This window comes from Mustela lutreola, chromosome 1, assembly GCF_030435805.1.
Source record: "Mustela lutreola isolate mMusLut2 chromosome 1, mMusLut2.pri, whole genome shotgun sequence".
NCBI lineage: Eukaryota > Metazoa > Chordata > Mammalia > Carnivora > Mustelidae > Mustela > Mustela lutreola.
The window spans coordinates 57676877-57689905 of NC_081290.1; the positions used below are offsets into that span (position 1 = coordinate 57676877).

The 13029-nt window shown below is 32.5% G+C and overlaps 1 protein-coding gene across 10 annotated transcripts in view; it reads right to left on the reverse strand.

Annotated features, from left to right (window-relative positions):
- CPEB2 (cytoplasmic polyadenylation element binding protein 2) overlaps positions 1-13029 on the reverse strand; it is a 71100-nt gene that overhangs the window by 20896 nt on the left and 37175 nt on the right. For 6 of the 10 annotated variants that reach the window (XM_059165210.1, XM_059165220.1, XM_059165225.1 and 3 more), the window contains one exon: positions 10831-10854. The exons of the other annotated variants lie outside the window; for them this stretch is intronic. In XM_059165210.1, the coding sequence (XP_059021193.1) occupies positions 10831-10854 (24 nt within the window). The remainder of the gene's footprint in view (positions 1-10830; positions 10855-13029) is intronic. 10 annotated transcript variants of the gene reach the window in all.

Consider the following 13029-nt stretch of genomic DNA (forward strand, 5'->3'; position numbering starts at 1 on the left):
CAAAATGTAATAAAAGAAAAAAAAAAGGAGCCATGCAGTAACAGTGTGAGATGTTAAGGTAATCATTTTAAAAACATGTTCAAGGACACGCACGATCTTTGAAAGTAAGCAATTTTAGGAAAGTTGGATGGGATTCATGCTACATATAATTCATTCATTTATAATGACACCAAAAGATGACTCTTTAGAAGTTTATTAGAAAAGGTAAAAGAGAAAATAAGGATGCAGAGAAATTGTTCTTCTTTCAAGATGGAATGAAAAGTGTTTTTTTTTTTTTTTTTTTTTTTGGATGAGGAGACAATGCATAGAATCTATAGTATATGCCTATTCAACATGAAAATGTCATCAATACATCATCTTAAAAAAATATGACACATAATGATACAAGTGATATAAACAAAGACAGCATGAAATCTGATGGCCTGCAGAAGAAAACTGGGGTTGGGATGTGAAGGAAGGGTGTTATATGCTTGTGAACTGTAGGTGGCTGGACACTGGAAGTATTTAAAGTTTTTAGCACCAAAAACAGGGAGGAAGATCCAATTTGTATAGGAATAAAGAATTATTATACAGATTCAAATTCAATTTAAATAACATGTTCACTGGGACGCCTGGGTGGCTCAGTTGGTTAAGCAGCTGCCTTCGGCTCAGGTCATGATCCCAGTGTCCTGGGATCGAGTCCCACATCGGGCTCCTTACTCAGCAGGGAGCCTGCTTCTCCCTCTGCCTCTGCCTGCCATTCTGTCTGCCTGTGCTCGCTCTCTCACCCTCTCTCTCTGATAAATAAAATAAAATCTAAATAAATAAATAAGATGTTCACTGCTATCAGAAATAAGGACCAATGTAAAACAAAAGTCAACAGTAGTGTGATTAACTGAAAGAAAGCCCTTCAAAAGTATTTTATCTAACTATTTAACAAAATAAACCTTATCAAGATCCATTACAAATAATATTGTGTATAAGTGGTTCAACTTCTAAAGTTGGACTTTAATAATTCTATATTTTAAAAGGAATAAGATGAGACAGGAAACATGCATATTAGCTAGTTTTTAACAGAAAAATTACAAATCCAAATTTTATACTTATTTCAGATATGTCAATACATTTGAAATTATTTCACTTTCAAGTGCCCTAACACACATGTGAATTTAGCAATTCCATGAATATAATAAACAGTCTTTCTAACAGACTTTTATCTTGAGCAAAATTATAGATCATAAATATTTAGGGTCTAAATAGAAATACCAAATGCAGTGACAAAGGAAATCATTACCTAAGAGAGGTGACCCAAAAAGGTTTAAACTTTTTGTATTAACTATAGTACTATAAGCATATTCATAATATAACTACATTTTAACAATTCTATATTACTAACTATAACAGTTTTAACTATAATAAATTATAGTTAATAAAATAACTATCGAAAATCTATAATGTATATCTAAAATCTAGTAAGCAAAGCTCAGCCGAACAAAGGATGTGTAATACAAAGTCTAAGAAATAAGAAACATCACACTCTGGACATACTAACAAGAATTTTCATTACTAGGGGCACCTGGGTGGCTCAGTTGGTTAAGCATCTACCTTTGTCTCAGGTCATGATCCCTGAGTCCTGGGATCCAGCCCAGCATCTGGCTCCCTGCTCAGTGGGGAGCCTGCTTCTTCCTCTCCCTCTGACATTCCCCCTGCTTATGCTCTCTACCTCTCTGTCAAATAAATAAATAAATAAAAATCTTAAAGTTTTTGCAGAATGCTTGGGTGGTCACAGTTAAGAATCTGCCTTCAGCTCAGGTCATGATCCCAGGACCCTGGCACGGAGTCCCACATCAGGCTCCTTGCTCAGTGGGGAACCTGCTTCTCCCTCCTCCTGCTTGCCTGTAGCTCACCCTTGCTCTCTTGGATAAATACATAAATAAAATCTTTAAAAATTTTTTTTCATGACCACTTTCAAGAAGCCATATAAACTATGGAATTGAGTAGTATTTAAAAGAGAAGTTAACTGAGTATATATCAACAAAAATATCACTTTTTATCTTGCCAATTATCTTTCCCTATAACCTAAATTAATATGACTATAAAAGGAGAACCACTAAATAATGACATCTTTCATGTGTAGTACAGTTTAAACATGCTTTGTAAGAATGATACACCAAATATTTAGTGCCTGAAAACGACTGGCAATAAAGGTAAAGTTATATATGTGGGGAGAAATAAAATTTGATTATAAGATTATATGGACTAAACTGCAACAGTTTTCAACCAAAATTAAAGTACCTTTCTCTTTTTTTTTTTTTGCAAGGAAACTAAGGATGTATTTTCAGGTTTTTATACTTCAAAAGACTGAAGCGGAATGATAATGAAAACAGTATAGAATTTGTGGGAGGTAGCAAAAGCTATATACATAGAGGAAAATTTCCTTACTTAGAGAAAAAGATATAGTTTTAAATGCATATTAGAAAAGAAGAAATGCTTAGATAATCCTTGTTTTTGCCACGAAAAGATAGGAAAATAGCAAATTAAATACAAAGAGAGTAGGATGAAGGAAATAAAAAACTATAATCAATGACATACAAAATACAGACTAAGATGAAAGCAAAATCAACAAAGCCAAAAATGGCTCTTCAAAAACTTATAAAATTGACATAGCTCAAAGCAAGGTTTATCAAGGAAAAAAAAAAGAAAACTCAATTTACCAATACTAAGTATGGAAAAAGGGACATCAACCAACACAGAGCCTATGTACATGAAAGACTACACTTCCTAACTAGTTTTGCAAGAAAAATACAAGAAAAGAATACTATCAACATCCCTTAGGAACATAGGAGGCAGAAATCTTAAAGAAAATCCTGATATATTGAATCTAGAAATACACACAAATGGAAAACACATCATGATTGAATGGAGTTCAACCCCAGGAATTTAAGATTGATTGAGTCAGTAAAGTGTGCCACTCTTCATCTTGGTGTTGGGAACTCGAGCCCAACGTTCGATGTAGAGCTTACTAAAACAAATAAATGAAAAAATATATAAATAAGAATATACTGATAGGAGATTAAAATTCTGCTTTGCTGGTTTGCACTTGATACAAAAATATAAGCAAAAAAATAAATTACTGTAATTCACATTAAGAAATGGAAACAGAATTATCACACAATCATTTCCACGGATGTCGGAAATGCATCTGATAAAGTTCAACAGCTATTCATGATTAAAAGCGTTCAGCATACTAGAAATAGGCAAGAATTTCCACAATCTGATAAAGAGCATTAAAAACCCAGATAGTTTTCAATGATAAACTATCAAAATGCTTTCCCCCTGAGGTTTGGAAGAATGTTCACTATTTCTATTCAAACTATACTGGAGGTAGAACTAGTATAGTAAGATGAGAAAAACAAAGTGTCAAATACTCACAAGGCAAAAATAAAACTGTCTCTGCTAAGAACATGAAAAATTCAAAAGACTCAAACTACTAGAAATAAGTGCATTTAGCTAGGAGACAAATACAAAGTCTACTTAAAAAAATCGACTTATTTTTAGATGATAGTACTAAATGGGAAAAAGTTTAAAATAATGCCATTCCCTATATCATCAAAACTCATCAAATCCTAGGAATGAATTAAACAAGAGAAATGAAAGATCTTTACACTGAAAACAAAAATTTGCTGAGAAATTCTACAAGACTAAATAGAGAAGAATCAACATGTGACATGTACATTCTCTCTAAATTAATTATGAATTTAATACAAGTCATTCAAAATCCAAGCACATTTTGTCTTCTAAAAATTTTAAGGAAATTCTGAAATGTGTGATAAATCAAAGGATTCAGTTTTAAAAAATCATATAAAAGAATAAAGTCAGAATTATACAACCAGATTTCTAGACTTATCAGTTAGCTATGATTATTAAGAATGTACCACTGATGTTAAAAATACACAAATACCTAACTGAAACAAAATAAGAGTCCAGGAAGAGACCCACAAATTTACAATCACTTAATGTTTTCCAAGGTTATAAGCGTAGTTCACTGTGGAAAGGGATATTTTTTTCCAGTAAATGGTGATGGCCCAATGGAAATCCAGCTGGATGGGTGATAAAAAGGAACCTTGATCCCTACTCTCACATTTAAGACTTAAATGTGAAAGATAAAACAACAAAGTTGCTAGAATTTCTTCATGATAGGCAGATAGGCACTAATGAAAAAAATAAACAACTGGACTTCCATCAGAATTAAATTCTTACCTGCTTATCAAAAGAGAGTAAAGTGAAAAGCAAGCAACTCCTAGAAAGTAGGACAAAATACATAAAGAACTCTCTTAAATGAAATGGACAAAAGACTTGTACTGAATTAAAAATGGACAGAAGACTTGTGCTGAAAGAATATAATGGATGGGGTATAAGCATATGAAAAGGTGCTCAACATCACCCTTATTTATCAGGAAGATGAAATTAGAACAATAATGAAATGTCACCTTTATGCCTATCAGGATGGGGAAAATAAAAAAGCTTAAAATACAAAGTCAGTTTTATACTCAATTTGAGTATAAAACTGGCAAACTAGTTGGTAATTTCTAATAAAGTTAAACATGCATTCCATTAACTAGCAATTCCACTCTTAGCTATACATCTAAGAGAAATGACTGCTTATGTACACACACACACACACACACACACAGAAAAGAAAAAGGGAATAAAAATGTTTATGGTAGTTTTTATTTATAACACGTTCCAAATGCAGTCAACTCAAATGTCTGTCCGTCCATATTTGGGAAAGGGACAAACTGTGGTATTATCTACACAATGATTCCATTCACTAATAAAAAATAAATAACTACTGATAGTAATTACCCTTCTATACAATCTTACATCTTCAATTTCCCTTTGAGATTGAAATCTGTTAGTAGTTAAAAACAATTTTTCAAATGTTTTCTTCTTTTAAAAGAAGAACTGGATATGGTTGTTCTGAATTGTTTTTTTTTTCTCTAGATAAATAATCTTAAAGGTGAGATTTCCATGCTGTTAAAACCAGCAACAACGGATGCTGATTAACAAGCCCTACATTTAAAAAAGAATTTTAAACTATAATTATAGTTGCATTGTTTGAAGGATTAAGATTTTCTTCCCCTCCTGTTTTTTGAAATCATCACTTGATCTTGACATCAAACACCTCATTTATATTCTCTGGCTATTGTTAAGAAAATCTTGACTCAAAATTCTTGACCATACTACAGCATAACAAGAATGAACTGTTATACAGAAATCCTACTTCAGTTATTCTAACTTAAAATGTATATACATCCATATTTGTTTGCAATATGTATGTGTAAATATACATATATTTATAACACATGCATTATATAAACATGAAAATTAATACAATGTAATACAAGATTAGGTATAACCAAGATGAGAGCAAGATTCTAACTAGGAGTTCTTTAAGAGATTTACAAAGAATGTGATAGTTTTATATAGAAAAATGTGGAGGAGAAAAAAGAGAGGACACTCTTTATAGGTAGAAAACACCTGCTTAAGCAAAAGTACAGAAACATTCCAAAGGCCATATCAAGGTAAAATATAGAAAACTGGAGACATTCTTTTAACTATGTGCTCAAAAGCCCTACTTACAAATGCAAGTAAAATATCTTATAGTAAGTTAGTCACCTAAAATGCACAATAAGAATTTTAAAGGTAAAATAGTTACAATAAAGCTTATAAAGGGAGTAATAAGAGATGAATGAGAAATGAAGGAGATGAAAAAAAAAAAAAAGAATAAATGAAGATTGCCCAATCACTGACAATGAAAGAGTCTAAGATGGCTTCCACATTACCAGGGCTCTTTTATCAGGTACAAATTCCTGAGAGTAAGAAACACAGCCACTACCATACACACAGCTTACCAATATGACCCTTGTTTGTTATGGACAATTAAGATTCAAGTTACTCATTTCAAAATATTTTAATAAAGTGGATTAGAGAATTGAAACTTTTCTATATTCCCATTAAAAATGTTTACTCCACCCAATAATAAAAGTTACATGATGAGCTTCCTAAACTGAAGATGGGGCAATGAGCAGGCTGCTTGCGTGACAGGATGGTTGGCCCCAACACCTGGTTTCCTGGTGTTGGGCAGTTATGTACTACACACATGCCTGCAGTCGGAGGGGGTTTGTAAGCAATTACTAACTTTACTTTGGTGGCTATGTTAATTGTCCAAATCACAGCTATACTGACTTTTCAGATTTTGACTTTATTTTGGAAGCTCAGACTAAAAAAAATTCTCACACATCCAAAGGAGGAGGCAAGAAAGGAAAACATTTATACAAAGTTAGGCAATTTACAATTTGAATCTAAGCATAGGTCTTTGATCTCAATATGTTATCCTGTGCTTTCATTTACAAACTGTTATTCTAAAAATAAAAAAAAAACTATATAAATTAAGGATGAATATGAATATTCTTCCCATCTTCTAAGATCCTAGCAGTCACTCTATTGGGGTAGAAAAATCTACCAATGTGATGGCATGATTTTTATTTAGTATGAAAGAATCAAAGAAAACCTATTAAAACAATAAAGCCAGATCCAACACTGAACTCTCTTAAGTTCCACCTGTTTAATCAGATAGAATCACTGAGACAAGGCACGCTTTTCCCAAAGAACTAAGGAAGAAGCTATAAGGTACTCTTACCACCTAAAAATATTTTGCCCCAATTAGGCAGACAGGATGGATAAGACATTTAATTTTAATAATCAATTATAGCCTAGTATGTCTCTGTAAATTACTTTCTAGATATATTTGACAAGTTCACTGAAAAAAAATTTTTTTTTTAAAGATACTGATATGGCTGGGTATAGGTGTAGAGTAGGTAGCTGGCCCCTTCAGGGAGGAGAGGTAAGCAAATTTTTTCTGTAAAGGGACAGACAGTAAATATTTTAGACTTTGTAGGCCACACTGTTGTATATACTGTTGTAACTATTAAACTCTGCCATCACTGTGGCTCCAAAGCAACCAGACAAAAAGTGAATGGGCATCTCTGTGTTCTAATAAAACATTGTTTATAGTTTAGAAGTTAGCCTGTAGGCCAGTTTGCTAACCTCTGTCTTCCAGTATTACTCTTTTTTTTTTTTTTTCCATGCTTTGGAGATTTTACCCATTCTCTGACAGTTATCCAAAGTATTTATCAAAGATAAAGAATGTCAGCATTGATTTCATCATAAAAGGATTTGATAGTGGTGATACTTAGGGGTCATACCCTTATTCTGACTACTTCACAAGACTTAGAGTCAAACAAATTTGAATGAAATCTAAGCAAATCAGAAAATCCTGGGTCAATTTTAAAGCAATATATGGTGTAATGTATTATTAATAATTCCTTGTTTATTACAGTGCATAAATCTGAATGGCTACACAGAATAAATACATCCAAACTCTCTAATTGAACTTCCATAATTTCATTCCCTTTAAAATCATTTCTCCTATTTCATTCCCCATACAATCTATTAATTCAAGCTTTGGGATTACCTCCTAGAACAGATTGGATTGTGATGTTTAGCCCTATCAACTAAAATAGGCTCTATTTATATTACTTAAAATATCCTATATATTTTTATTCCTTTGGGAGCATAGGAGCCCTTGAATCCTTTACTACAGGGATAGATTGCAATGTAAAAATATTTGAAGTGTAGAGATAGAATTTAAATTACATTTCATACCTCCCTTCAAACTCCCACCTTAATCCAACCCCAGATCAGTGTGTTTACTCTTAGAATAGAATGGAAGAAATGTTGGACAAGAAATACAAAAGACAGTTTTCCATATATTAAAGTCAGCTCCCCATATGAGTCTTCCTTCTTCCTAATCCTGGTCCCCAGGCAGCTCTGGAGTAGAACTTTTTATGGCTCCCAGAGTACAGAGATACATAGGACTTGGGGGCAGGTCCCAAATGAAAAACAGAAAGAAATACTTGCTCTTTCTTAATTACTTCCAATATAATTCAATTTTGACTATTCCTAAAGTATATTTTATATATTAATATCTATAGTCAGGTTGATTTAAAGTTGTTCTTGACATTAAGAAAATTAAAATATACAAAGTCATTTTGGTAGTAAGTTGGCTTGACTGCAGTCAACTGGGAAATCTTTTAAATGAAAACAGCTCCTCTACGCCCGAGTTTAAAGGTGAGTCAAAGGTGGCAAGTAAGAACAAATAGTTCTTCCTAAACTGCTCTACAAAGTAAATACCTTGTGAAAATAATGCTGTTCACCCACCACTGCACTGGTAAAGAGCAATGTTTTATTTTTGGTAAGAATTATATTGACTCATTGTGACACAACCCACATGAGCAGTAGATCTAATATGTATCTGACTTTTTTTTTTTTTTAGAAAAGAAAAATGATTAAGTAAAACTAATTAATGCAGTTCCTTTGATGGACCAAATATTAAACACGAAGCCCATACAGGGGGGATCTTGGTAGTTAAAAGGTTATCAGTGTGATAATGATATTGTATCTAGCTTAGAAAGGGGAAAAAATGAGTAGAAAATAGGAAGAAAGCTAGGCTACTTCTAGTCCTTTATGAGTCATTCCTTTGGTATGTGTGTGGGATTCTTTTTTCTTTTCTTTTCTTTTCTCTTTTGCTTTCTTTCCTTCCTTCTTTCTTTCTTTTTAATATTTTATTACTGTGTCAAAGTACTTTAAAGTTCAAATTAAAACCTGTCAATAGGTATTCCTAGTGCGTATACTTTTCATCTGGCCATCAAAATTGAAATTTTAAAAGCAGATTATAATTATTCACAGAGGACCAAGTAAAAAATTACTAATGCCATATAATCTGAAAGGAAAATTCAGGCATTACCCCTTCTTATGTCAAGTAAGTGTGATGACTATCAGTTCTATCCTAAAGAAAGCTTCTCCAGAAGCCTAAACCATGTGAGTCTTCTTTTTTCCAAAGCTGGCGAGGAGATCTGAAGTAGTATATTTCTATCCTCTGCGAGCCATAAAGAATAGTAGTAAGTTCTTATCTGAGAGCAGAAAACTTTGCTTTTTCTTAGTATCATAATCATAGTCTATAATTACTGAATTGAGATAAAAGAAGATAAACAACAACATGACTTCTGATACCGTGCTCTTAGAACTTCCTAGATCATAATATTTATGCTAGAGTATGCCAAATTAAACATAAATTACTAAGGTTAAAAGATGGTAAGTGTATAGAAGGAAAAGATCCTTAATTAAATTGCTGTAGAGTTTCAAATATACCTAAAAATCACAGCTTGATAAGTGGTTTTTTTCCCAAAAGAATTGAAGCTCCGTATTAAAATAGCACAGTGAAATAAGTCAGTCGTAGATATGAAAATAGGTATTAAAATTCTGAACTTTCCTCCTCTTCTCAGTTGCTAACAACCTTTAGAAGGTAACATAGCTTTAGTTTTCTGAGTTTTGAGTTTCTATATCCTGTAATATTTTAGTTAGAAAACTAAAGAACCAAGAGATTCAGTCAAGCATTTGAAGAAACCAGGTTCCAAAAATGAAGTTAAATTCAGACAACGTGAAATACAAAACTGGACATAGTACTTAAGAATATATAATATGGGTGCCTGGGTGGCTCAGTCCTTAAGCATCTGCCTTTGGCTCTGGTCATGATCCCAGAGTCTTGGGATCCAGCCCACAGTCCGGTTCCCTGCTCAGTGGGGAGCCTGCTTCTCCCTCTCCCACTCCCCCTGCTTCTGTTCCCTCTCTCACTGTCTCTGTGTCATATAAATAAGTAAAATATTTATATTAAAAAAAAGAACATATAATATTTATTTCTCTCATCAGTGGTAGCAGAAAGTTTTAGCTTGCTTTCACAGTGCACATACTCATGACTACGTGAAAAGAAATTGAAGCACTGGCATATATTTATAAAATTTATCAAAAGGCACTATTACTACCATCTATCCTCCATGGCTTAAAAGAGATTTTAGGGGGTCAAGGAAAATCCTTTTTTATTCACTTTGGTACTTACAACAGCTATTTAAAATATCATGATCATTGCAAAGTTAGAGGAGAATCTAGTGGTATAAAATTATTTTTGCTTCTTCTCATCCCATCTACTTTGCTCCCTCCCAATCTGCACATGGGAAAGAAAATCCAAGTTTAAAACACAGAACATGTTAGCTGCTGTCCGAAGAGGTTTAGTAGTCTATTCTCTCATAGTCATCGTTTTGTCGTCAAGATAGCAAGAACCCAGAGCGGAAGAATGGTGCAGGAGAGAGAGAGAGAGTGTGTGTGTGTGTGTGTGAATGAGTGTGTGAATCTGCCTACATGGTGTAGTGAAAGGGAGAAGGAAAGCATTATATTCTTAGAAGACACAGAGAAATATTAGCAACATGATTTCTATACAACAGTGTTAACAACAGCCTGTTTGTTTGGTATGTACTTTTAACTGGGTCAGACATAAAACTAATAGACTAGAGTTATAAATTAAACACCAAAGACAACCAGTTATAGATTTAGAGAACGGAAAAATCATATTGCATTGTCACCTTCACTAGTATTTATTAAAGATATTTCTCAGGCAAACTATAAATAGTAGATTTTAAAAGGTATAAAAATTACTTTAAACAGTTAAAATCTGGGCAATTTAAAAGGAAGACATTTATTAAATAATCATATTAGTATGAAAATGTGCTTTTAAAGGTTAAGAGATTTAGGATTCAAAACTGAAAAGTGCGCAAATCAAAATGTAACTTTTCTGTGAGTTTTCAGACAGTGCATGAAAAATCTAGGCTAATTATAGTGTTGATCAGTAAAACCCAATTAAAAACAGTTATACCATAGCAAACAGAAAAGAATTACCTCGTCTTCGCCCATAACTCCTTGCTGCATGTAAACAAAGGACAAATTTTAAAATGTCAGAACTAAAAACAAGCCCACCCATACAAATATTTGTGATCTGAAAAGCTAAGTGGGCATCTCGTAATCAGTGCGATTTTGTTTTAAGAGCTAGGACAATGTCACTGTATAATATCTGCATGGTGTTTTATGATTTACAAAGCATATATATATATATATATATATATAAAACTGTACAAAAAATAAACAGGAAATAAATCATCTATTTTCATGCTCAAATTCATGAATATTTCTTTCATTTGAACAGGACAGTAATATGTAACACCTTAAGTTAAATGGCATCCCAAATAATGAATGGAAACAACCAGAATTAAATCCTTATTTTCCTAATTATAAAGAATGATATAGCAGATACAGTCCAACAAATAGCTATTCAAACCCAATTCACATTATACCAAACCTGTGTGAAAAAAGTATTGGAAGACACAGAAGAATGAGAAGCTATAACAATGTTAAACTGATACTGTGAAGCTACAGAGCTTAGATAGAACGTAAACAAATCAATACATGTTCAAACTTGCTTAGTTGAAAAAACGACTAATGATACACATAGCTAACAATGCTCTCAATCCTTTTGGTACATTTTATAATCACTAAGTGTTTATATCTCTATCCCTGAGATAAGAGGGATTCAGCCACAAATTATTATCATCATCATCACAGAATAGCACATTTGTTAAATACTGTAAAAATATAAAGCAAAAAGGCATTTCAATCTACATTATTAATTTACATAATTCCTTAGAGAAAAAATACTGCAATTTATTCTCCATAAGAAACTACCAGTTTGATAAAATCCACAACATACTTCTAAATAACTCCTTCCCCCCCAAATCTGAGTATACAATGAGTATTTTTACCCTGGAATCGGGATAATCAAAGCAATAAACCAAAATAAAAAATGACTATTAAAATTAAGGTCTTAACCCAAGTTTCATGAATTTTTTAGGCTTGGGAAATTTTCTTTCTGAATAAATCTCAAATCAAAATATATATTGAAAGTCATGAGAAATACAGTTTCCTCCAAAGTATAAAGCAAAGATCAAGAGAAAACACTTCACATTAAATACATTCTATTATAGAACTTATACAAAATATAAGCCTTTAACACAAAGAAGTATGTCCACAGGTGAGAATATAGCATTAATTCCCTTATAGTAACAGTGGGAAAAACAAACTTGTCAATCCTTAGTCATTTACACTTCAAGAAATAAGTCAAATACAAGGCTTATATTCGTCTTTTGTTAAAAAAAAAAAACAACAACAAAAAACTTCATTTGTATCTCTCTCTCTCTCTCGTTTTTATTCAGCTAGAACTACTGTAGATAGAACCTTTTTGGGAGCTCCAATTAATTCACAGCCTAGAAGGTGAACTGACCTATACATTAGTTTATATGTAAGCTTACATGTGTGTTTATGTGTAAATACAGCTTACTTACAGTATCATACAAGTAATATATTACTTGTTTATATTATTTATAGCTTATATAACCTATATATTAGTTTAGGGTAAGGGTAGGGGTGGAAGTAACATTTTTGCTGTGGAAGTCTTCTAAGACTTAAAAAAGCCTTAAACATATCAGGGTCTCAAAGAGATGCGAGACCGACTATGGAAAATCTAATAGAAATTTTAAAAGAGGTAACAAGACCAGACCACAGAAGAATCAATTCACTCTCAAGTCTTGACAGTTGCATTAGGTGTGGAAATGGTCAATAGGCCCCAAACAGTCACAGCACCCGTCTGAGGAGTCAGGCTTCCAACTTATCTCTAGGCATGGTGTAAATGGTATTAATCCAGTAAAAATTTGCTTAATGGGATTTCATTCATGAGTATAAAAGGTGTATCATTTATAAAGCAAATAAAACTATTCCCATCAAGTTTAAAGTCAAATTATGAATTGTAATGAAGTCATAATGTGTCAAATAATTCTTGACGTATTGAAAAAATTAAATACCTCATAACCAGTTTATACTCTTAACTGTTATATTCTTTGCTGAGGCTTTTCAATGCTAAAATAGTAAAAAATGTACAAATGTTCATAAAATCTTAGGTTTCATCTCATTAGTATGCTTGAAACACATTATTTAGAAAACTTCTCCGACTATGTCATACCTGAGGAATTTTAGAATCCTGTAAAGAGC